The sequence below is a fragment of the Dipodomys spectabilis genome, unplaced genomic scaffold (assembly GCF_019054845.1).
Source record: "Dipodomys spectabilis isolate Male_0828 unplaced genomic scaffold, ASM1905484v1 ptg000076l, whole genome shotgun sequence".
In the NCBI taxonomy this organism is placed as follows: domain Eukaryota; kingdom Metazoa; phylum Chordata; class Mammalia; order Rodentia; family Heteromyidae; genus Dipodomys; species Dipodomys spectabilis.
The window spans coordinates 10,483,300-10,504,246 of record NW_024870753.1 but is presented as its reverse complement, the minus strand read 5'-3'; the positions used below and the strand labels follow the sequence as shown (position 1 = coordinate 10,504,246).

The window sequence follows — 20,947 nt, the reverse complement described above, 5'->3', positions numbered from 1 at the left end:
GTGTGGGGGCAGTGTGCACATAGGCCGGCCGGGCAGAGGGAGCTGTGTGCACGCGTGGGGGCTGTGTGCACTGGGAGGGAGGCTGGGCAGAGGGAGGCTGTGTGCACGGAGGCTCTGTGCACACAGGCCGGCTGGGCACAGGGAGGCTCTGTGCACACAGGCCGGCTGGGCACAGGGAGGCTCTGTGCACACAGGCCGGCTGGGCAGAGGGAGCTGTCTGCACGCGTGGGGGCTGTGTGCACACAGGCCGGCTGGACACACAATCCCGCTGCGCTCATTTTGCGTTCTGGAACTGGTAAGCGTTTTTTTTTTCAGTAGCACCTTCCAAGGCAGCCGCGTCTTGTGAGCACTGAGTTCATGTGTTCAGAAGAGCACGGTGCTGGAGTGTGAATCAGGCCTGCGCGTGGAGGCTGCGCTGCGGCGAGGCCACTCCGCCAGCCATTTTTGGGTTGGTTCTTGTGAGACCGCGTCTGTCTCTCCACCGCGGTGGTTTCTGGCACCCGCCTCGTGCGGGCTTCCTGCCGTAGCTTGGCTGGTGACGTGCCCGCAGCACCCGGCTGCGTGTCCAGAAGGCTCTCGACCTTCCCTGAGCAGCATGGCCTCTATGTCCTGGCCTCTGCATCCTGGCCTCTACCTGCGATGGGTCTCCACCGTTGCTGGGGTTACAGGAATAAGCCACCAGCACCCAGCTCTGAAGGATCATTCTTTGTTTCATATTAACCTATGAGGATATTTAGTGTATTTTTTAAACAAATTGAAATACATTTTTTTGCTTTTTGAACTATGTGAGGCTGGCTTTGGTCCTGGATGAAGTAATCCCTAGCCTCTCCTCCTGAGAGAGCCAGCCGTGCAGGGCCCGGGGTCTGTGAAGTCTGTAACCGTCCCTGTCCCGCCCCATCGCCCGCTGACGCTAGTTGAGCAGAGAGAATCTCTGAGTTCCTAAAGAGGCTCTGGAACTGGCGGGGAGGGCTGGGGAGGACGCCTCCGTCAGCACCCCGCCTTCTGTCTCTGCCGCAGGTGCCTGGCTGAGCCGCTGATGACGTACAAGCTGCACCAGGACTTCATCCTGGCCGTCAGTGAGTACCACGCACCGTGGGCTGCTGTGGGTGGGCTGGGGTGTGTGTGGACACCGTGGGCCGCTGTGGGTAGGCTGGGGTGTGCGTGAACGCCCTAGACTGCTGTGGGTAGGCTGGGGTGTGCGTGAACGCTGTGGGCTGCTGTGGGTGGGCTGGGGTGTGCGTGGACACCATGGGCCGCTGTGGATGGGCTGGGGTATGTGTGGACACTGTGGGCTGCTGTGTGTGGGCTGGGGTGTGTGTGGACACTGTGGACTGCTGTGTGTGGGCTGGGGTGTGCGTGAACACTGTGGGCCGCTGTGGGTGGGCTGGGGTGTGCGTGAACGCCCTAGACTGCTGTGGAGGGCTGGGGTGTGCGTGAACGCTGTGGACTGCTGTGGATGGGCTGGGGTGTGCGTGAACGCTGTGGACTGCTGTGGATGGGCTGGGGTGTGCGTGAATGCCCTGGGCTGCTGTGGATGGGCTGGGGTGTGTGTGGACACCGTGGGCCGCTGTGGGTGGGCTGGGGTGTGCGTGAACGCTGTGGGCTGCTGTGGGTGGGCTGGGGTGTGCGTGAATGCTGTGGACTGCTGTGGATGGGCTGGGGTGTGTGTGGACACCGTGGGCCGCTGTGGATGGGCTGGGGTGTTCGTGAACGCCCTGGGCTGCTGTGGATGGGCTGGGGTGTGCGTGAACGCTGTGGGCCACTGTGGATGGGCTGGGGTGTGCGTGGACACTGCTTGGTGCTGTGGGTGGGCTGTGGGCCACCGTGGGCAGGCTGTGGTGCTGTGGATGGGCTGGGGTGTGCGTGGACACTGCTTGGTGCTGTGGGTGGGCTGTGGGCCGCCGTGGGCAGGCTGTGGTGCTGTGGATGGGCTGGGGTGTGCGTGGACACTGCTTGGTGCTGTGGGTGGGCTGTGGGCTGCCGTGGCAGGCTGTGGTGTGCGTGGGCACGGCTTGGTGCTGTGGGTGGGCTGTGTGCCGCCGTGGGCAGGCTGGGGTGTGCTTGGACACTGCTTGGTGCTGTGGGTGGGCTGTGGTGCGCGTGGACGCTGCTTGGTGCTGTGGGTGGGCTGTGTGCCGCCGTGGCAGGCTGGGGTGCGCGTGGACGCTGCTTGGTGCTGTGGGTGGGCTGTGGGCCGCCGTGGCAGGCTGGGGTGTGCGTGGACACTGCTTGGTGCTGTGGGTGGGCTGTGGGCTGCCGTGGACGCTGTTTGGTGCTGTGGGTGGGCTGTGGGCTGCCGTGGCAGGCTGGGGTGTGCGTGGACACTGCTTGGTGCTGTGGGTGGGCTGTGGGCTGCCGTGGCAGGCTGGGGTGCGCGTGGGCACGGCTTGGTGCTGTGGGTGGGCTGTGGGCCGCCGTGGGCAGGCTGTGGTGCCGTGGCAGGCTGGGGTGTGCGTGGGCACGGCTTGGTGCTGTGGGTGGGCTGTGGGCTGCCGTGGACGCTGCTTGGTGCTGTGGGTGGGCTGTGGGCCGCCGTGGCAGGCTGGGGTGCGCGTGGACACGGCTTGGTGCTGTGGGTGGGCTGTGGGCCGCCGTGGCAGGCTGGGGTGTGCGTGGACAAGGCTTGGTGCTGTGGGTGGGCTGTGGGCCGCCGTGGACGCTGCTTGGTGCTGTGGGTGGGCTGTGGGCCGCCGTGGCTGGCTGGGGTGCTGTGGATGGGCTGGGGTGCGCGTGGGCACTGCTTGGTGCTGTGGGTGGGCTGTGGGCTGCCGTGGACGCTGCTTGGTGCTGTGGGTGGGCTGTGGGCCGCCGTGGCAGGCTGGGGTGTGCGTGGGCACGGCTTGGTGCTGTGGGTGGGCTGTGGGCCGCCGTGGCAGGCTGGGGTGCTGTGGATGGGCTGGGGTGCGCGTGGGCACGGCTTGGTGCTGTGGGTGGGCTGTGGGCTGCCGTGGGCAGGCTGGGGTGTGCGTGGGCACTGCTTGGTGCTGTGGGTGGGCTGTGGGCTGCCGTGGACGCTGCTTGGTGCTGTGGGTGGGCTGTGGGCTGCCGTGGGCAGGCTGGGGTGTGCGTGGGCACGGCTTGGTGCTGTGGGTGGGCTGTGGGCCGCCGTGGCAGGCTGGGGTGCGCGTGGACACCGTGTGCTGGCGTGGATCCTCCGCCTGTTGCTCAGCACCCTTGTCTGTGTTGTTGCGGCCCGCAGCAGGGCTTCTTAGCCAATACGGATCGCAGAGTAAACTAAATGTTTTTGTCACTTAGGAAGACAGAGTCTGATGAAAACCAGGCTGTCGGTTGACAGTCTGGTGCGGTGAGAAAGAAGAGTGAAAGTTCCAGTGTCGTTTGCTGTCGTGACTGACACCGCTTCCTAGGGTGTTGTTGTTTGTTTTTTTACTTCACTTCCCAGCTCTAAGCCCAGGTCCCTTTATGCAGAGTTTGCTTTATAACAAGTGGGATTTTTCAACGCGAACTTTGGTTCTTCAGTTGTTCCGATGCAACTGGCAATCCCATCATTCATTACAGCGATATTTAGAATACGTTGTCTGTCCAGGAATTCACCTATTGTATGACTCAAGCGGGAACTAGCTACTCTATGCCAAACTAGGTTCCTCAACGAAATTCAGTTCTTCATTTTGTTTTGGTTTTTTTTAAATACATCTCAGTGTAAAAGAAGACATTTGAAGATCTAGAAGTGTCACAATTCCTTGGCAGGGACGGACCCACAGCTGGGTCCCCGGACTCAAAGTTGGGAAGTGACGTTGTGTGTGTGTGTGTGTGTGTGTGTGTGTGTGTGTGTGTGTGTGTGTCTTGTCTTCCATTCCCAGTTAGGTTTTCTTGGGGACATCTGGGTACCTCAGCCCTGATTTCACACAGTCTGGCCTTTTCCACACCCAGCAGATGAGGGAGCGCTCTGGTGTCTCGGGGAATGGAGACAGCCGCTCTGTGAAGCGAGGCTTTGGGGGCTCAGGGGCGCAGGCGAGGTTATGATGCCTGCAGTTAAAACTTGAGCGTCTGCAACCTTTCTTCCCCACAGAGTCAGACGACCAGAACTACAGGGTGGAGGCCGTGCACGCCTTGGTACACAAACTGCCCGAGAAGAACAGAGAGATGCTGGACATCTTAATCAAGCACCTGGTCAAGTAATTCTCTGGCTTAGCTTGCTTATCTCTCTACGTGTTCACTCGCTAAGAGCTGCTGGTGTCTTCTTAAAATACGTGACGCTGTCTAAAATACATCTTTGTGTGTTTGTGTGTAGCTTTACCGGCTTCTATTATGTGAGTAGTCATATGCTTTGCAGTTGTTAAATAATGGTGAGATGGATAGCCATCGGGAAGTGTGTGAGGAATCACGGCTTCTTCACGCGTGTTGTGGCGTGAGCGGTGTGTTTCCTGTGGGCAGTGGGCCCAGCTGGTCTCCCCGCTTCGGTGAACAGGGAATGTCTTCTGTGCTGAAGTTTTCTCTCTTGTGGTTGTGGAGTACAGTTAGTGATGTCCTTTGGGCAGGAGTGTAACCTTGTGCTCTGTGTGTGTGTGCATCCGTGCATGCTGCTTCCTCAGACATTACCTTGCAGCAGGCTAACGGATGTCAGTGGTTAGACAGAGATGTCCCAGCGAGGTACGTGCTTGAGACCGTGTCTCATCTCCAGCCCCCTGAGCAGCTGGGCTGGCCGGCGGGAGCCGCGGCGCCTGTGTCGGTGTGTTTTCAAGGCAGCCATGATGGCGGCTTCCGTGTGCTTGTGCAGCCTGGGGAGCTGCCAGGGACGTTCTAGAAGGAAGAGAGGCAGGAAGAGGAGGCTGGACGCCCCTCTGCCGAGCAGAGATGGGTTTGGTGGGCTCAGGGAAACCCTGGACTTGCATTTGGGAGACTTGAGATGGGAGACACCTCTCTTCCTGATGTGCATGACCTCGAGGGCTTCTAGAATTTTCTATGTGTGTGACACGAGTAACGGGCCTGCTGTGATGACTCAGGCGGGAGCACATATGATGCCTGAGTGTAGAAACTCATTCTGAAGAGAACTCAACCGTTGAAGGGTCCGTTGGAGAAGCGAATGTTTCCCCTTCGGTGGTGTAAGTCCTGTGATCAGCAAATGCAGCCAGTGCTGCGTTTGCGCCCTTTCTTATGTTTTAAGTCGGCCCCTGACGGGTGCACGCGAGTGTAGCGATCGCATGCACACTGCTGCTGCAGTCCTCATGTGATGCGTGAGGGTCAGGTCCGAGGGACCGGCTGTCTCTCTCCTGGTCATCAGTCATTTCCTTTGTTGAGCCATGGGGGAGGGGAAGAGCAGGGGCAGGCTGTGGGGGAGGGGGAGAGCAGGGGCAGGCTGTGGGGGGAGGGGGAGAGCAGGGGCCGGCTGTGGGGGGAGAGCAGGGGCAGGCTGTGGGGGAGGGGGAGAGCAGGGGCAGGCTGTGGGGGGGGGAGAGCAGGGGCAGGCTGTGGGGGAGGGGGAGAGCAGGGGCCGGCTGTGGGGGAGGGGGAGAGCAGGGGCAGGCTGTGGGGGAGGGGGAGAGCAGGGGCAGGCTGTGGGGGAGGGGGAGAGCAGGGGCAGGCTGTGGGGGGAGAGCAGGGGCAGGCTGTGGGGGGAGAGCAGGGGCAGGCTGAGGGTGAGAGCAGGGGCAGGCTGTGGGGGGAGAGCAGGGGCAGGCTGTGGGGGGGAGAGCAGGGGCAGGCTGTGGGGGAGGGGGAGAGCAGGGGCAGGCTGTGGGGGGAGAGCAGGGGCAGGCTGTGGGGGAGGGGGAGAGCAGGGGCAGGCTGTGGGGGAGGGGGAGAGCAGGGGCAGGCTGTGGGGGAGGGGGGAGAGCAGGGGCCGGCTGTGGGGGAGGGGGTGAGCAGGGGCAGGCTGTGGGGGGGAGAGCAGGGGCAGGCTGTGGGGGAGGGGGAGAGCAGGGGCAGGCTGTGGGGGGGAGAGCAGGGGCAGGCTGTGGGGGGAGAGCAGGGGCAGGCTGTGGGGGGAGAGCAGGGGCAGGCTGTGGGGGGGAGAGCAGGGGCAGGCTGTGGGGGAGGGGGGAGAGCAGGGGCAGGCTGTGGGGGAGGGGGTGAGCAGGGGCAGGCTGTGGGGGGGAGAGCAGGGGCAGGCTGTGGGGGAGGGGGGAGAGCAGGGGCAGGCTGTGGGGGGGAGAGCAGGGGCAGGCTGTGGGGGGAGAGCAGGGGCAGGCTGTGGGGGGAGAGCAGGGGCAGGCTGTGGGGGGGAGAGCAGGGGCAGGCTGTGGGGGAGGGGGAGAGCAGGGGCAGGCTGTGGGGGAGGGGGGAGAGCAGGGGCAGGCTGTGGGGGGAGAGCAGGGGCAGGCTGTGGGGGGAGAGCAGGGGCAGGCTGTGGGGGGGAGAGCAGGGGCAGGCTGTGGGGGGAGAGCAGGGGCAGGCTGTGGGGGGAGAGCAGGGGCAGGCTGTGGGGGGGAGAGCAGGGGCCGGCTGTGGGGGAGGGGGAGAGCAGGGGCAGGCTGTGGGGGAGAGCAGGGGCAGGCTGTGGGGGGAGAGCAGGGGCCGGCTGTGGGGGGAGAGCAGGGGCAGGCTGTGGGGGGAGAGCAGGGGCAGGCTGTGGGGGGGAGAGCAGGGGCAGGCTGTGGGGGAGGGGGAGAGCAGGGGCAGGCTGTGGGGGGGAGAGCAGGGGCAGGCTGTGGGGGAGGGGGGAGAGCAGGGGCAGGCTGTGGGGGGAGAGCAGGGGCAGGCTGTGGGGGGAGAGCAGGGGCAGGCTGTGGGGGGGGAGAGCAGGGGCAGGCTGTGGGGGAGGGGGAGAGCAGGGGCAGGCTGTGGGGGGGAGAGCAGGGGCAGGCTGTGGGGGGAGAGCAGGGGCAGGCTGCGGGGGGGAGAGCAGGGGCAGGCTGTGGGGGAGAGCAGGGGCCGGCTGTGGGGGAGGGGGAGAGCAGGGGCAGGCTGTGGGGGAGGGGGAGAGCAGGGGCAGGCTGTGGGGGGAGAGCAGGGGCCGGCTGTGGGGGGAGAGCAGGGGCAGGCTGTGGGGGGAGAGCAGGGGCAGGCTGTGGGGGGAGAGCAGGGGCAGGCTGTGGGGGGGGAGAGCAGGGGCAGGCTGTGGGGGGGAGAGCAGGGGGCCGGCTGTGGGGGGAGGGGGAGAGCAGGGGCAGGCTGTGGAGGGGGAGAGCAGGGGCAGGCTGTGGGGGGAGAGCAGGGGCAGGCTGTGGGGGAGGGGGAGAGCAGGGGCAGGCTGTGGGGGAGGGGGGGAGCAGGGGCAGGCTGTGGAGGGGGAGAGCAGGGGCAGGCTGTGGGGGAGGGGGGGAGCAGGGGCAGGCTGTGGAGGGGGAGAGCAGGGGCAGGCTGTGGGGGAGGGGGAGAGCAGGGGCAGGCTGTGGAGGGGGAGAGCAGGGGCAGGCTGTGGGGGGAGAGCAGGGGCAGGCTGTGGGGGAGGGGGAGAGCAGGGGCAGGCTGTGGGGGAGGGGGGGAGCAGGGGCAGGCTGTGGGGGGAGAGCAGGGGCAGGCTGTGGGGGAGGGGGGGGAGCAGGGGGCAGGCTGTGGGGGGAGAGCAGGGGGCAGGCTGTGGGGGGAGAGCAGGGGCAGGCTGAGGGTGAGAGCAGGGGCAGGCTGTGGGGGGAGAGCAGGGGCAGGCTGTGGGGGGGGAGAGCAGGGGCAGGCTGTGGGGGAGGGGGAGAGCAGGGGCAGGCTGTGGGGGGAGAGCAGGGGCCGGCTGGCAGGAGTTTCGCAGTGTGGCAGCCATGGCTTCAGCCCACAACTTGCCGTTGATTTCATAGGAGCTTTCTACATTCTTAATGTTATTGCTCCCCAGGCCAGCCCTGAGGAGCGGAATTGGTCTCAGACCGTGAGTCCACGGAGCGAGTGCAGTGTGTTCGCGCTGTGCGGCCGGCGCGCTGGCACGGAGCCTTGCCCTCAGCCCGGCGCCCCGCTGAGCCTGTCGCCTGACCTCTCTCCCTAGGGTGTCGCTGCACAGCCAGCAGAACCTCATGACCGTCTCCAATCTGGGCGTCATATTTGGCCCCACGCTGATGAGAGCCCAGGAGGAGACGGTGGCCGCCATGATGAGCATCAAGTTCCAGAACATCGTGGTGGAGATCCTCATCGAGCACTACGAGAAGGTAGGCTGGGCTTCCACGCCTCCGTCCACAGTGGGAGCCTTGCTTGAGCCACCTCGGAGGAGGGCGGAGGGGCGCCCTGCAGACGAGGCGGGGTCCTGACCCAGACCCCCAGTCCTGCGTGCGGGTGCGTAAAGCTATCGTTCACCTGACTCGCACTCCTGGGACATACGGAGCTATGGAAAAGAAAGACTGCGGAGGAAGCGTCCTGTCACACAAGGACTCTGTGTGTGCGTGTGCGTGTGCATGCGCACATGCATGGTGTGTGCATGCGTGGCGTGTGCGTGTGTGTGCTTGTGTACACGGTGTGTGCGTGTGTCAGCCAGCACTGTGGTTCTGAGGTTTCCGCGGTGTGGCTCTCGTGCTGACCTTGCCCTTGTCCCTGAGTCTGGCCGCGTCTCTCTTGTGCAGATCTTCCACTCGGCCCCAGACCCGAACGTGCCTCTCCCCCAGCCCCAGTCTCGATCCGGGTCCCGCAGGGCGCGCGCCATCTGCCTGTCCACCGGCCCTCGGAAGCCCCGGGGGCGGTACACGCCGTGCCTGGCCGAGCCCGACAGTAAGTGCAGCCGCACCCCCTCCCCCCCAGGGTTCCCTGGACCGCAAATCCACTGTTGCCACCAAGGGGGAGGAAGACGGAGTCCGGGCGCCATTCAGCGCGGTAGGAATGGCCAGGTTTGGTCCTGTCGTCCAAGTGGTTCATAAGAAAACAGGAGAAAGTCAGTGAAAATAGCCATGGTCTTGCTTGCTGGCTCTCACGCTGAGTTCTCAGAGCCTGGCCTTGGGGTGTCGGGGAGGAAGGAAGGAAAGAGGTCCCCACCATGCATTCTCACACGGGCAGCTCGAGCCGCGCCGTCTCCACACCGCGGCCTCCGCTCGCGCCTCCCTGCAGACCTCACTTAACAAAACGGTCTGAGTGTGCGTGGATGTGCGTGGCGGTGCTCCACGTCTGTCTCTGGCTCCTTGATATGATTATTTTAAGAGTAGTAAGAAAATAAGCTTCACCAGACAGCCGGCCTCTTGTAGCTGTGCCCCTGTAGTGCCTGCACGGAGGGGCGTGGAGGGGCGTGTGCGTGGAGGGGCGTGTGCGTGGATCCAGGGGTATGTGCGTGGAGGGGCGTGTGCGTGGAGGGGCGTGTGCGTGGAGGGGCGTCTGTGTGGAGGGGCGTGTGCGTGGATCCAGGGGTGTGTGCGTGGAGGGGCGTGTGCGTGGAGGGGCGTGTGCGTGGAGGGGCGTCTGTGTGGAGGGGCGTGTGCGTGGATCCAGGGGTGTGTGCGTGGAAGGGCGTGTGCGTGGAGGGGCGTGTGCGTGGAGGGGGCGTGTGCGTGGAGGGGGCGTGTGCATGGAGGGGGCGTGTGCGTGGAGGGGCGTGTGCGTGGAGGGGGCGTGTGCGTGGAGGGGCGTGTGCGTGGAGGGGCGTCTGTGTGGAGGGGCGTGTGCGTGGATCCAGGGGTGTGTGCGTGGAGGGGCGTGTGCGTGGAGGGGCGTGTGCGTGGAGGGGCGTGTGCATGGAGGGCGTGTGTGTGGATGGGCTGGTGTGTGTGGACTGCCTCCATCACTGGGGATGGGAAGGTGAAGGCGGGTACCGGCCTCTGGTCCACCGAGTCCCGAGCCGTCCCCAGTGGGAGCTGCGTTTCCACCTCCACACTGCTTGAGACACGCAGTCTCACCGGGGTCAGTGTGTGAACACCAGGCAGCGGTTCCGAGCTCTGGACAGAATCCTGCTTGGGCGTTCCGCAGTACCGAGGCCAGCCCTGGGCTGCGCAGACCTGCGGGGTCCGGTTGGGCAGGGGAGGGGCGGGTAGCCTGCGGCCAGCGTTCAGCGTTGTCTGTCTGCGTCCTGCCGCTCAGGTGACTCGTACAGCAGCAGCCCGGACAGCACGCCCATGGGCAGCATCGAGTCCCTGTCCTCCCACTCCTCCGAACAGAACAGCACGAGCAAGCCGGCCCCCTGCCCGCCCCGGGAGAAGCCCGGAGGGGTCCCCTGGATCGCCACCCCCGTCGCCCTCCAGTGGGCAGAAGAGTCTGGGTCTCTGGACCACCAGCCCCGAATCGAGCTCTCGCGAAGACGCCGCCAAAACAGACGCCGAGTCGGACAGTCAGAGCGTGGCCTCGGTGGCCAGCCCGGGGGACGGCTCCCCACCCGCGGACCCTGTCAAGAAGGGCCCCTACGGGCTTCCGGGGCTCCGGAGAACCCCGGGCTGCTCTCTCCGATCTGTCTCTGCAGCTGAAGGTAAGCAGCGCGGGCCCGGGCGGTGACCACCTGCGCGCCCGCCATGCCGCAGCGAGGCTAAGGGCTGAAACGAAGGACATACGCTCTTCTGCTTGGCGCCTGGATCCTCCCGATCCTGTCACCCTCTGCCTGCCTCTCTCCCTGCCGGAGGCGATGTCTTTGTAATTACCGTAGATTTTGATCTGCTGAGTGGGGGACAGCTGCACCCAAAGAACATTCTGTGCCTTCCCGTTCAGCCCTGGAGGAAATGCTTCCTTTGTGGTGCACGCGTACAGCGTTAGTGCTATTATTTTGTCTGTTCTCCTGGGCTTGCTTTTTAGGAAACAAGAGCTACAGCGGATCCGTTCAAAGCTTAACTTCTCTAGGCTCCAAGGAGTCACCCAAAGCCACACCAAACCCAGAGCTGCCCCCCAAAATGTTCAGGAGGCTAAGGCCAGACACGGCGTCCAGCAATGGCTACCAGAGGCCTGGCTCAGTGTAAGTGAGGACAGGTTTGCTTTGCCTGTGTCCCCCGGGGGGGCAGAGCGCCACGCACCGACTCTGCAGACCGCCGCACCCGCTCAGGGCGCCGCGCACCCGCTCAGGGCGCCGCGCTCCCGCTCGGCGCCGCGCACACCCGCTCAGGGCGCCGCGCTCCCGCTCAGGGCGCCGCGCTCCCGCTCAGGGCGCCGCGCACCCGCTCAGGGCGCCGCGCACCCGCTCAGGGCGCCGCGCACCCGCTCAGGGCTCGGCTTCTCAGGGGACAAGAGACAGGTAGGGCAGCCACAGGGTGGAGGGTCTGCTTGCTCCCAGCAGTCAGGGGGACCTCGCCGCCCCTGTCCCATTGACTCCATGCTCCCATTCTTCCCTCGCCTCCAGCCAGCAGTCAGGGGGACCTCGCCGCCCCTGTCCCATTGACTCCATGCTCCCATTCTTCCCTCGCCTCCAGCCGGAAGCAGAGTGGGAAGAAAAGCTTCCTCTCTGTTTCCTTGTTTTCTGAAGCAGAAAAGGGGTTCGAGGTGTAAGGTCCTCAGGAGAGGACCCCGCAGCTCAAATCCCTCTCAACTGAAGTTTAAGGCACAGCTGGGGGGGGTGGGCAGAAGGGGCACCCCGGCCCAGCCCATCCTGTTTGGCTTGAATGTTCACGCTGAGCTGGTTGATTTTCTGGCTGACTTCATTTTTTTAAATGAAGGTCATCTTTCCAAAAGTGGAAGCATGAAGATAACACGGAGTCATTCATAAAACCGTATTTACATGCAGTCACTTCCTTTTCAGAGTGGCAGCAAAGGCCCAGCTGTTTGAGAAGGCCGGCTCTGTGAAGGCGGCTTCCTCCGGGCGGTGAGTTCCCAGCAACCTTTACGCACACCTGAGAAAGAAATGGCGACACGCCGCCTCGTGCTGCCACTGGCCAGACACGCCCACCGGCCCCGTGCCAGACGGCGTCTGGTCACAGGGCCCCCGCAGAGGAGGGGGAAGGCAGCCTTCCTAAGCGGCAGACACCGCCACAGCCCCTGCTGGCTTCGATGACAATGTTTGGGTCCCAATTTTCAAAAGTGGGTTTTTTGAACTTATAAAAGTTACATACGTTTTTCTGGAATAATCCTCAGGGATACGCATTCTTGAAAATGACTGCAGCATTGTAGAGATAGCTAATTTCCCCAGCCCGGGCGCTGCATGGAGGGTGGGATGCCAGGCTGCATCCTGCTGCCGCTGCACTGAGCCTCTGCTTCAGCTCCCGCTGTCCCGCTGTCCTGCTGTCCCCCCGTCCCTCCATCCCCCTGTCCCGCTGTCCCGCTGTCCTGCTGTCCCCCCCGTCCCTCCGTCCCGCTGTCCCACTGTGTCACTGTCCCACTGTCTCACCGTCCCTCTGTCCCACTGTCTCACTGTCCCCGTCCCCCCGTCCCGCTGTCCCGCTGTCCCCCCCGTCCCGCTGTCCTGCTGTCCCGCTGTCCCCCCGTCCCACTGTCCTACTGTCCCGCTGTTTCACTATCTTACTGTCCCCGTCCCCCTGTCCCCCTCCCCCTGTCCCCCCGTCCCCCCGTCCCCCCGTCCCCCGTCCCCCCCGTCCTGCTGTCCCCCCGTCCCCCCCGTCCCCCTGTCCCCCCGTCCCCCGTCCCGCTGTCCCCCCCGTCCCGCTGTCCCCCCCGTCCCCCCGTCCCACTGTCCCCCCGTCCCCCCGTCCTGCTGTCCCCCCGTCCCCCCGTCCCCCCGTCCCGCTGTCCCCCCCGTCCCGCTGTCCCCCCCGTCCCCCCGTCCCACTGTCCCGCTGTCCCCCCCGTCCCCCCGTCCCGCTGTCCCCCCGTCCCCCCGTCCCGCTGTCCACCCGTCCCCCCGTCCCGCTGTCCCCCCGTCCCCCTGTCCCCCCGTCCCCCTGTCCCGCCGTCCCCCCGTCCCCCCCGTCCTGCTGTCCCCCTGTCCCCCCCGTCCCCCCGTCCCCCCGTCCCCCATCCCCCTGTCCTCCCGTCCCCCTGTCCCCCCGTCCCCCTGTCCTGCTGTCCCCGTCCCCCCGTCCCCCTGTCCCCCCGTCCCCCTGTCCCCCCGTCCCCCTGTCCCCCCGTCTCGCTGTCCCCCCGTCCCGCTGTCCCCCCGTCCCGCTGTCCCCCTGTCCCCCTGTCCCCCGTCCCCCTGTCCCCCGTCCCCCTGTCCTGCTGTCCCCCCGTCCCGCTGTCCCCCCTCCCCCTGTCCCCCGTCCTCCCGTCCCGCTGTCCCCCCCGTCCCGCTGTCCCCCCTCCCCCTGTCCCCCGTCCCCCCATCCCCCCGTCCCTCTGTCCCCCGTCCCCCTGTCCCTCTGTCCCCCGTCCCCCTGTCCCCCTGTCCCTCTGTCCCCCGTCCCCCTGTCCCTCTGTCCCCCGTCCCCCTGTCCCTCTGTCCCCTGTCCCGCTGTCCCCCTGTCCCGCTGTCCCCCCATCCCGCTGTCCCCGTCCCGTTCCCAGCCGATTCTTCCCATCTGCAGTGGGCCGTCGCTGTGCATGTGAGTAGGAGAAGGTCACAAAGGTTGACGTTTTCTAGCATTTGCTTTCTAGAGGAGGCACTGGAGTATTTGTTGTTAAATGGCATGAGAGATACAAGAGAGTTTGAAGAATAAGCCTGACTTTTTCCTTTCTTCTTCCTTTGGCTCTACTGGGGCATTTTTTAGTTTTGCCTGTCGGGCTAAATCAGTCCGTGAAGCGAAGGAATCAGAGATAATTTAGGAATTTCTGTGTTTCTTACAGAAGTTATCCAACCAAAGAATTTTATCAACCTTGTAAAAGTGTGGCACACTTTGTTAAATATTTACACAGTACAACACGTGTGCTGTTGGTTAAATACGTACATAATACAACACGTGTGCTGTTGGTTAAATACGTATACATTACAACACGTGTGCTGTTGGTTAAATACGTACATAATACAACATGTGTGCTGTTGGTTAAATACGTATACATTACGACACGTGTGCTGTTGGTTAAATACGTACACATTACACCGCGTATGCCGTTCATGGGAGGTAATGCTGGCCTGCGGCCCGAGCTCGGCTCGGCGCCTCACCATGCATCTGGGGCTTGTGCCTGGGTCGGTTGGTTTCTGCTTGTTAGCACTCCACAAAGCCATCGCTTTAACATCTCACCAAGGCGACGGCAGCCTTGCCGGTCCCACCTGCAGTGGCCTCTGTCCACGGCGCCTGCTCCTCTCTCATCTTCATTGGCTTCCTTTCTCTCAGGGCACAAGGAGCCCGAGCCCTGGCTGGCCAGAGCTCACTGCAATCTCTGAGTTAACCTTCCCCTCCGTCGGGCTCCACTAGATGGAGCCCTTCCATTAGGAAGCTCCACACGGTCTTGGGGAAAGTCTCAAGAGCATCCTTCCTGTGCTGATGGGAAATGGATTCCAGCACCACACACACACACACACACACACACACACACACACACACACACACGTGCACGCCAAAACCTGAAGCCCGCCCAGTCCCTTCCGTGACGTGCACACCTTCCCACATGCCCCCTTGTCATCCTTGGTCATGGATGCTTTGCGTCAGAGCAACGGCAGGAAATGAAGGCGCATTTTTTTTCTGAGTGTTTCAGTGTGATTGGTTGAGTCGGAGGGTGAGGAGCAAGGGGTCTGACAGGACTGCAATGAGAAAGACATCTTCCCAGAGCTCTAAGAAAACTGGCAGTGAATAAATTAGACGCTGGCATATAAGGGACGTCGTAGGTGCTTAGCCACCCGCGGGCAGGCCCACGTGCTGGCTCTAAATACTCTGAACTACCTGCTGATGAGCGAGAGCCCCGCGTTCTGTGCTCGGGGCCCAGTCCTCCTTCAGCAGCTGAGCCACGGCGCTTGTGGACTGGCTCAGAGCTTTTCACAAGCTGCACACACGGTCAGGCGGGCCTGCTCAGGACCTGGCCTCGGTCACGGCTCAGAGTCACACCCCTTGGAGGTCTGTGCGCTCAGCACACGGACAAGGATGTGTGTTGTTCACTGTCTCGCCTGAGCGCGTGGGTGATGGAATCCACGGGCCTCGCCTCCCCGCTCTTCTCCTTGGTCTTGGGGGCTGCCGTGTGTCGTGTTAGCTTGCCCTGTCCCCCGGGCGTTCACCGCTGCATCCAGCCGGAATCAGCCAGATCTGTAAGAAAGTGTGGCTGATTCGCAGCACACACAGTGCTGTTGGGAAACGGTCACCGGCCATTGAGGAGTCTGGCTGAGGACAAGCCTGCAGGACGCTGCTGTGGTTGGTCCACGGTGCCTGCGTGCCCTCCTGCCTGCCCTCCCGCCCACCCTCCTCCCACGTGCCCTCCTCCCGTGTGCCCCCTCCCGCCTGCCCCCTCCCACCCGCCCCCCGCCCGCCCTCCTCCCGCCCGCCCCCCTCCCACCTTCCCCCCCCTCCCGCCTGCCCCCCGCCCGCCTCCCGCCTGCCCTCCTCCCGCCTGCCCCCCGCCCGCCTCCTCCCGCCTGCCCTCCTCCCGCCTGCCCCCCTCCCGCCTGCCCTCCTCCCGCCTGCCCTCCCGCCTGCCCTCCTCCCGCCTGCCCCCCTCCCGCCTGCCCCCCTCCCGCCTGCCCCCTCCCGCCTGCCCCCTCCCGCCTGCCCTCCTCCCGCCTGCCCCCCCGCCTGCCCCCCTCCCGCCTGCCCCCTCCCGCCTGCCCCCTCCCGCCTGCCCCCTCCCGCCTGCCCTCCTCCCGCCTGCCCCCCCGCCTGCCCCCCTCCCGCCTGCCCCCCTCCCGCCTGCCCCCCTCCCGCCTGCCCCCCTCCCGCCTGCCCCCTCCCACCCGCCCCCCGCCCGCCCTCCTCCCGCCCGCCCCCCTCCCACCTTCCCCCCCTCCCGCCTGCCCCCCGCCCGCCTCCCGCCTGCCCTCCTCCCGCCTGCCCCCCGCCCGCCTCCTCCCGCCTGCCCTCCTCCCGCCTGCCCCCCTCCCGCCTGCCCTCCTCCCGCCTGCCCTCCCGCCTGCCCTCCTCCCGCCTGCCCCCCTCCCGCCTGCCCCCCTCCCGCCTGCCCCCTCCCGCCTGCCCTCCTCCCGTCTGCCCCCTCCCGCCTGCCCTCCTCCCGCCTGCCCCCCCGCCTGCCCCCCTCCCGCCTGCCCCCTCCCGCCTGCCCCCTCCCGCCTGCCCCCTCCCGCCTGCCCTCCTCCCGCCTGCCCCCCCGCCTGCCCCCCTCCCGCCTGCCCCCCTCCCGCCTGCCCCCCTCCCGCCTGCCCCCCTCCCGCCTGCCCCCTCCCGCCTGCCCCCCTCCCGCCTGCCCCCCTCCCGCCTGCCCCCTCCCGCCTGCCCCCTCCCGCCTGCCCCCCTCCCGCCTGCCCTCCTCCCGCGTGCTCTCCGGCAGCCGGCTCTGTGGTCGCCGCCTGGTATGGAATCCCATGCTGTCTGGATCTGTGTGTTAGATATGACGCTGGACATTTCCATCTTGGTTGGTAGCGTTCAGGGTGTAGAACTGTGTCTCCAGCCCTCCCTCACCTGCTCCCTCTCCCCGCCTGTGGGGCCATTTTATGTCTCATGTTCTCGATCAGACTGGCAGGTTTCCCACTCTGGCCTTCTCAGGCCTCCGCATCTCCCGGTAGGGTCACGTGGCCCGGTCTAGGCGGAGCCGGCTCGGCTGCGAGCAGATCATTTCCCTAATGATGATGGGAGAAATGGCTCTGAGGATTGAGTGTCATTACCTCATTCTCCACGCGGCCAGAAGCAAGCTCTTCAAAACCCTTTTCAAAGAGGCATTAGAGTCTTCTGATGAGAGACACAATAGCTGACAGGTTATTTTCACCTGCTCTTCAGTCCGCGCCACAGGCAAAGAGGAGGCATTAGCACCTGGAGAGGAGGCTCGGCGTGGCCCAGAGCTGCATTAAATCATCCGGCCATGCGCGCGGACACCGCACCCCGCGAGCTCTGTCAGGTCACGGGAACCGGTCGCCACAAACTGGGGGCAGCGTGGCCTGCTCTGTTCGGGCCGTGTGCAGCTGGGCTGTAGCAGTGCTTCACCCCCCACCCCCCCCCGAAACGCCACCAGGAGCAGGTTTTCTGCCCAAAACAGTATGGACTTGGGTTGCGTTTAAAGCATTGTGGCATAGAGTCTTGTAAGCAATGCTACGGCGTTGGAAGTTGTTTCATTGTGTGTCTTAGTGACTCACAGAAATGCGGTGCTGTTACTGGAGGAAGTTTTGAGGGTAGAAAATTCGGAAGTTTGAAAATATTTACATATTTTGAAAGAAGCAGCTTTACCATCCTCGCTTAAAGTAAATGGTTGTATGTGGCTAGATTGCTATCAAAACTCCCGTGGTTTGGTGTTTAGGGGAAGTTGGGACCTGGTAGTGACCCAGAGATCACACCGCTCCTGCCCACCTGCCCGGCTCCTCCCCGGCGCCCCCCCCCCACCCCCCCCCCCCCGCCGCCCGCTGTCAGTCCTGTTTCTCTGACACATACGGGGCCCCAGGCTGCCTCTAGACTCTCTAGAAGCTGAGCGCACAGGATGCCTCCGCCCCCCGAAGTGTGTCGGCCCACACCTGACCTCCCAGCTGCTTAGGAGGCAGAGATCAGGAGGTTTGTAGTTCAAGACTGAGCAGGCAAGGTCAGCGTGGTGTTCAGGAAGCGTGGGGGGCAGAGGGCCTGTGCGGCCGGTCTCAGCAGCCCACACTTCCTCCGCGCGTGTGACACGCCAGCTGCCCCGCCCCACGACTGTTCTGTGTGGGTGCGGCTGGGCCGGGCCGTGGTGTTTACCATGTCCCTGCTCTTCCAGGCAAGCCAGAGCCATGTACTCCTGCAAGGCCGAACACAGCCACGAGCTCTCCTTCCCTCAGGGGGCGCTCTTCTCCAACGGTGAGTGAAGTGGCACCCCCAGGGGCGCGCCGGGCGGGCGGAGGGCCTGGAGGAGAAGCAGGGAGCCCCAGGTCCTGCTCCTCACTCTGCGTCCTAAGCCAACCCATCGAATCCTTGCAGACGCCCTCCTCCCCCGCCGTGGGCAGCGCGTGGTTGGTGTGTGTGTGTGTGTGTGTGTGGTCCCTGCCTCTCACCTGTGTGTGATGACTGTAAACACAGCGCCTGCAGCACACACGTGTGTGTGTGTGTTGCGTGGACGTCCGTGTGAGGATGTCTGTGTGCGCATTCCAGTCCCTCTGGCTTCCCACCCCGGTTTGCAGCCCGCCCTCGCTGACACCTTTCCCCCTCTGCTTTGCCAGTGTACCCCTCCGTGGAACCCGGGTGGTTGAAAGCTACCTACGAAGGCAAGACGGGACTCGTCCCCGAGAACTACGTTGTCTTCCTCTAGTGCTGTCGCCGGTGCCGGCCGCATCTTCATGGTATCCATGGTAACGAGTAATAAGCGCGATGATTTTATCTGACACAGATAGGAGGACCGGCCCACGAAATGTAAACAGTCAATTTCTGTCAAGTTCCACACCAGCAGACTGTGTAGCTCCGTTAATGGAAAAAGGAAAAAACAATATGTTTAGATCACAGCCATTCTTTTATGGCTTGTTTTCTCGTTGTTTTAATAACCTGCTTTTTTTGATAATAAGTAATTTTCTATGATGTTTCCTCCGTGACGCTTGTATTCTCGGTTACTGCATTCATGTTCATCGCTGTATCCCCTAAAATTCGGAAGCCAGAACTCCGCTGCGTGGATTTTGAGCTCGGAACTTCCCGGCCTGGTAGTCTCTGGGGAAACTTGGAATCAGGACTTTAAAGAGTAATTTAAATCATTCATTTCTTATTTGTCTGTAAAGAAGTACACTTCTTTTGTATGTGATTGTTCTGCTGGTCCTGAACATTTCAAAGTGAGAGAAGTCTGTGTTCTCATGTGAGGTGTTCTGTTTGTTTCCAAGTCGACGGCGGTGGCCGCGGATGGGCACGTGTGGCGTCCGGAGAGCCAGGTGGTGGCGGCATGCTGGAAGCCGCACGCCGGCCCCGCACAGCTGCTCTGGCTGGGCGGCGGCGGCTCCGTGGTCAGTCCCGAGACTGACGCCCTCCTCCAGAGTTCCCGTGAAACCATCTTCCTAACTGTGGGATTTCATACGGTTTCATGTTAAAACAGACATGCTGACGAGTCCTCCGTACACATCTGCTGGTAACGCCACGGTGACATCGCACGCGTGGATGCGGAGCGTGGGTGGGCGCTCAGCGCTCAGCCTCTTGGCTAACGGAGACACCCTTCCACACTCGTGACGGAGGCCGTTCGAAGGAAAGCCGCCGTGTAGATCAGCTCTCGGTTAAGACGGAAAAAGCAATACGAAAGTGCAGGACGCTTGTATTTGTACCACAGAGTTGGGCGTTGTGCTCTCCCCTCAGGGGTGACATCCAGACACGGTTGTCTGTCTGCCACTCAGGTTTTGTCTTTCCTAGGAATTCCACTGGCCTTCTGAGGCGTGGAGTGGAGATGCATTTGCTACCCGTTGTACCTTGGGGACTGCTCACCCGCAGCCCTCCGCGTCAGTAATTCTAATATATGATTTCTGTAGGTCTGTCTGTGTGTGTCCTGGCCTTTGTCTTTCTCCAGAGCTTTCTCTCCTCCCGGATGCTCGGGTAGCTGCTGTGGAAAACTCTCTATGTCTCTGAGTGTCTGCAATCCCAGTTCCTCCTATTTTGACTATTTCTAGATTGAGCACACACACCACTATGGCCTGAGAGTTCTTGTGACTTAAATTTGAAAAATGGGTCAGGGTGAACTAGTCAAGTGTAATAGTGACAGACAGGTCAGGAGGGCGGTCAGTGAGTGAGTGAATGAGTGCACACATGAATGGAAATGTGAAGTAATGTGAATGGAAGTGTGGTGGTGGAGGTGTAAGTTAGGGAGGTCTTGGGAAGTGCTGATGCAAGTCTGTCCTTCCTCCTCCCTCCCGCGGTCAGCGGTTCCCTCTCACTTCAGTTCCACCTTAAGGCAGAGGTCGCTGTGTAGTTCACCTCTGCTTCTCCGGCATTTTCCAAAATCAAAACGCTATCGGTGAGGTCACTCGCCCCCGAGGAGTCTGCCCCGGCCCATCTAGTGTGGTTCACAGACTCAGTCCAGGTACTTAGCAGCGAGACTCCGTTTCCCACGACCACAGCACCGGGCCATCGCCAGCGTGGTCTTCCTCGGGTACGTGGCCTGGGCTTGGAGAGCGTGGGGCCTGGACAGGAGTGTCAGTCTCGCAGGATGCTGGCTGCGTGCTGGGCACGTGTTGCTGGCGGTCCAGGGGTCTCTTTCCTCATCAGTTCCAGAACAAGGCCACGATGGCGGGCCCTGTGTCCTGAGCTCTGCGGGGAAATGGATGTCCTGAAGAGCAGAGCCCTGCCCCCGGCCCAGCACTGCAGCACCGTGGGGCGGAAGGAGGCAGGAGGACTTCCAGCAGACAGCTGTGCCCTGCGGCGTCTCAGCACCGCCGGCTGACATCGATGAACCGACCGACCTTGTTCCCCAAAGCCCAAGACGCCAGCCGCGGCCCTGCAGCGGAGAGCTGCGAAAGCTGAAGGCCGCAATCCCGGTGTCCAACTCGGAGGCGAGACTTTTACACACAGGGAGTTTGGCAGGGAGGATGCTGGGGTTTAATTCAGAATTCTATTTGTGCGCGGTTCAAGGTACTGTAGTTCCTCTATGAAACACGGCTTCTTTACGGGCAACAACATGCCAGATTAATAAATATGGACACGTTTGTCACTAAGTTATCATAAGGGACTCTGTTTATTTTGTAATGTGTCTGTGTTTATCTGTGCTCGTGTGTGTGTGTGTGTGTGTGCACGCGCGCGCGTGCGCGCATTCACCAACTTGGGAAAAGCTCCTATCACTCAATGTGTATTGCTGTGTTATCCCTGTTTGTTTGCACTGTTAGGAATTACTTTAAAAATAAATTTATGACGCGCATGTTAGCTGCGCCACCTGTTGCGTTTCTGTGGTTGGGTCCCCGCATCGTTTGCAGGCGGTGCAGCTCCATCCCAGGCAGCGCTCTGGTCTGTCATGGGCGCAGGGTGGATGCGGGGTCCGGTCACCCAGCTTGTGGCGAGCCCGGGGGAGCTGGGAGGCACGGGGGTGACCTCAGCAGGCACCACCCCTGCGCCCGGCCATGCAGGACCCCGTGGCTCCCCAACAATCCCCAGGGGCCAGCCCCGGCCACGCGGGACCCCCAGCCCGCAGCTCCCCAACAAACCCCAGGGCCGGCCCCGGGCAGCACTGATTCGTGTGGCTGGACAGGTGGTGGGCGCCTGGGGTCCCGAGGAGGGTCGCCCCGTGAGCCCTGCCACGTCCGTGGCAGCTCCAGCGACACCCCCCGAACCGAGGG

The 20,947-nt window shown here is 63.3% G+C and overlaps 1 protein-coding gene across 1 annotated transcript in view; it reads left to right on the top strand.

Moving 5' to 3' along the window:
* The window catches only part of Arhgap42 (Rho GTPase activating protein 42), a 109,063-nt gene extending 88,724 nt beyond the window's left edge, over nt 1-20,339 (top strand). The window contains 10 exon segments of the mRNA XM_042682986.1: nt 1,018-1,076; nt 4,028-4,133; nt 7,871-8,030; nt 8,439-8,583; nt 9,877-10,022; nt 10,024-10,258; nt 10,579-10,735; nt 11,513-11,575; nt 17,437-17,516; nt 17,876-20,339. Of these exon segments, the coding sequence (XP_042538920.1) occupies nt 1,018-1,076; nt 4,028-4,133; nt 7,871-8,030; nt 8,439-8,583; nt 9,877-10,022; nt 10,024-10,258; nt 10,579-10,735; nt 11,513-11,575; nt 17,437-17,516; nt 17,876-17,964 (1,240 nt within the window). The 3' untranslated portion in view covers nt 17,965-20,339.
* The last annotated feature ends 608 nt before the right edge of the window (nt 20,340-20,947 follow it).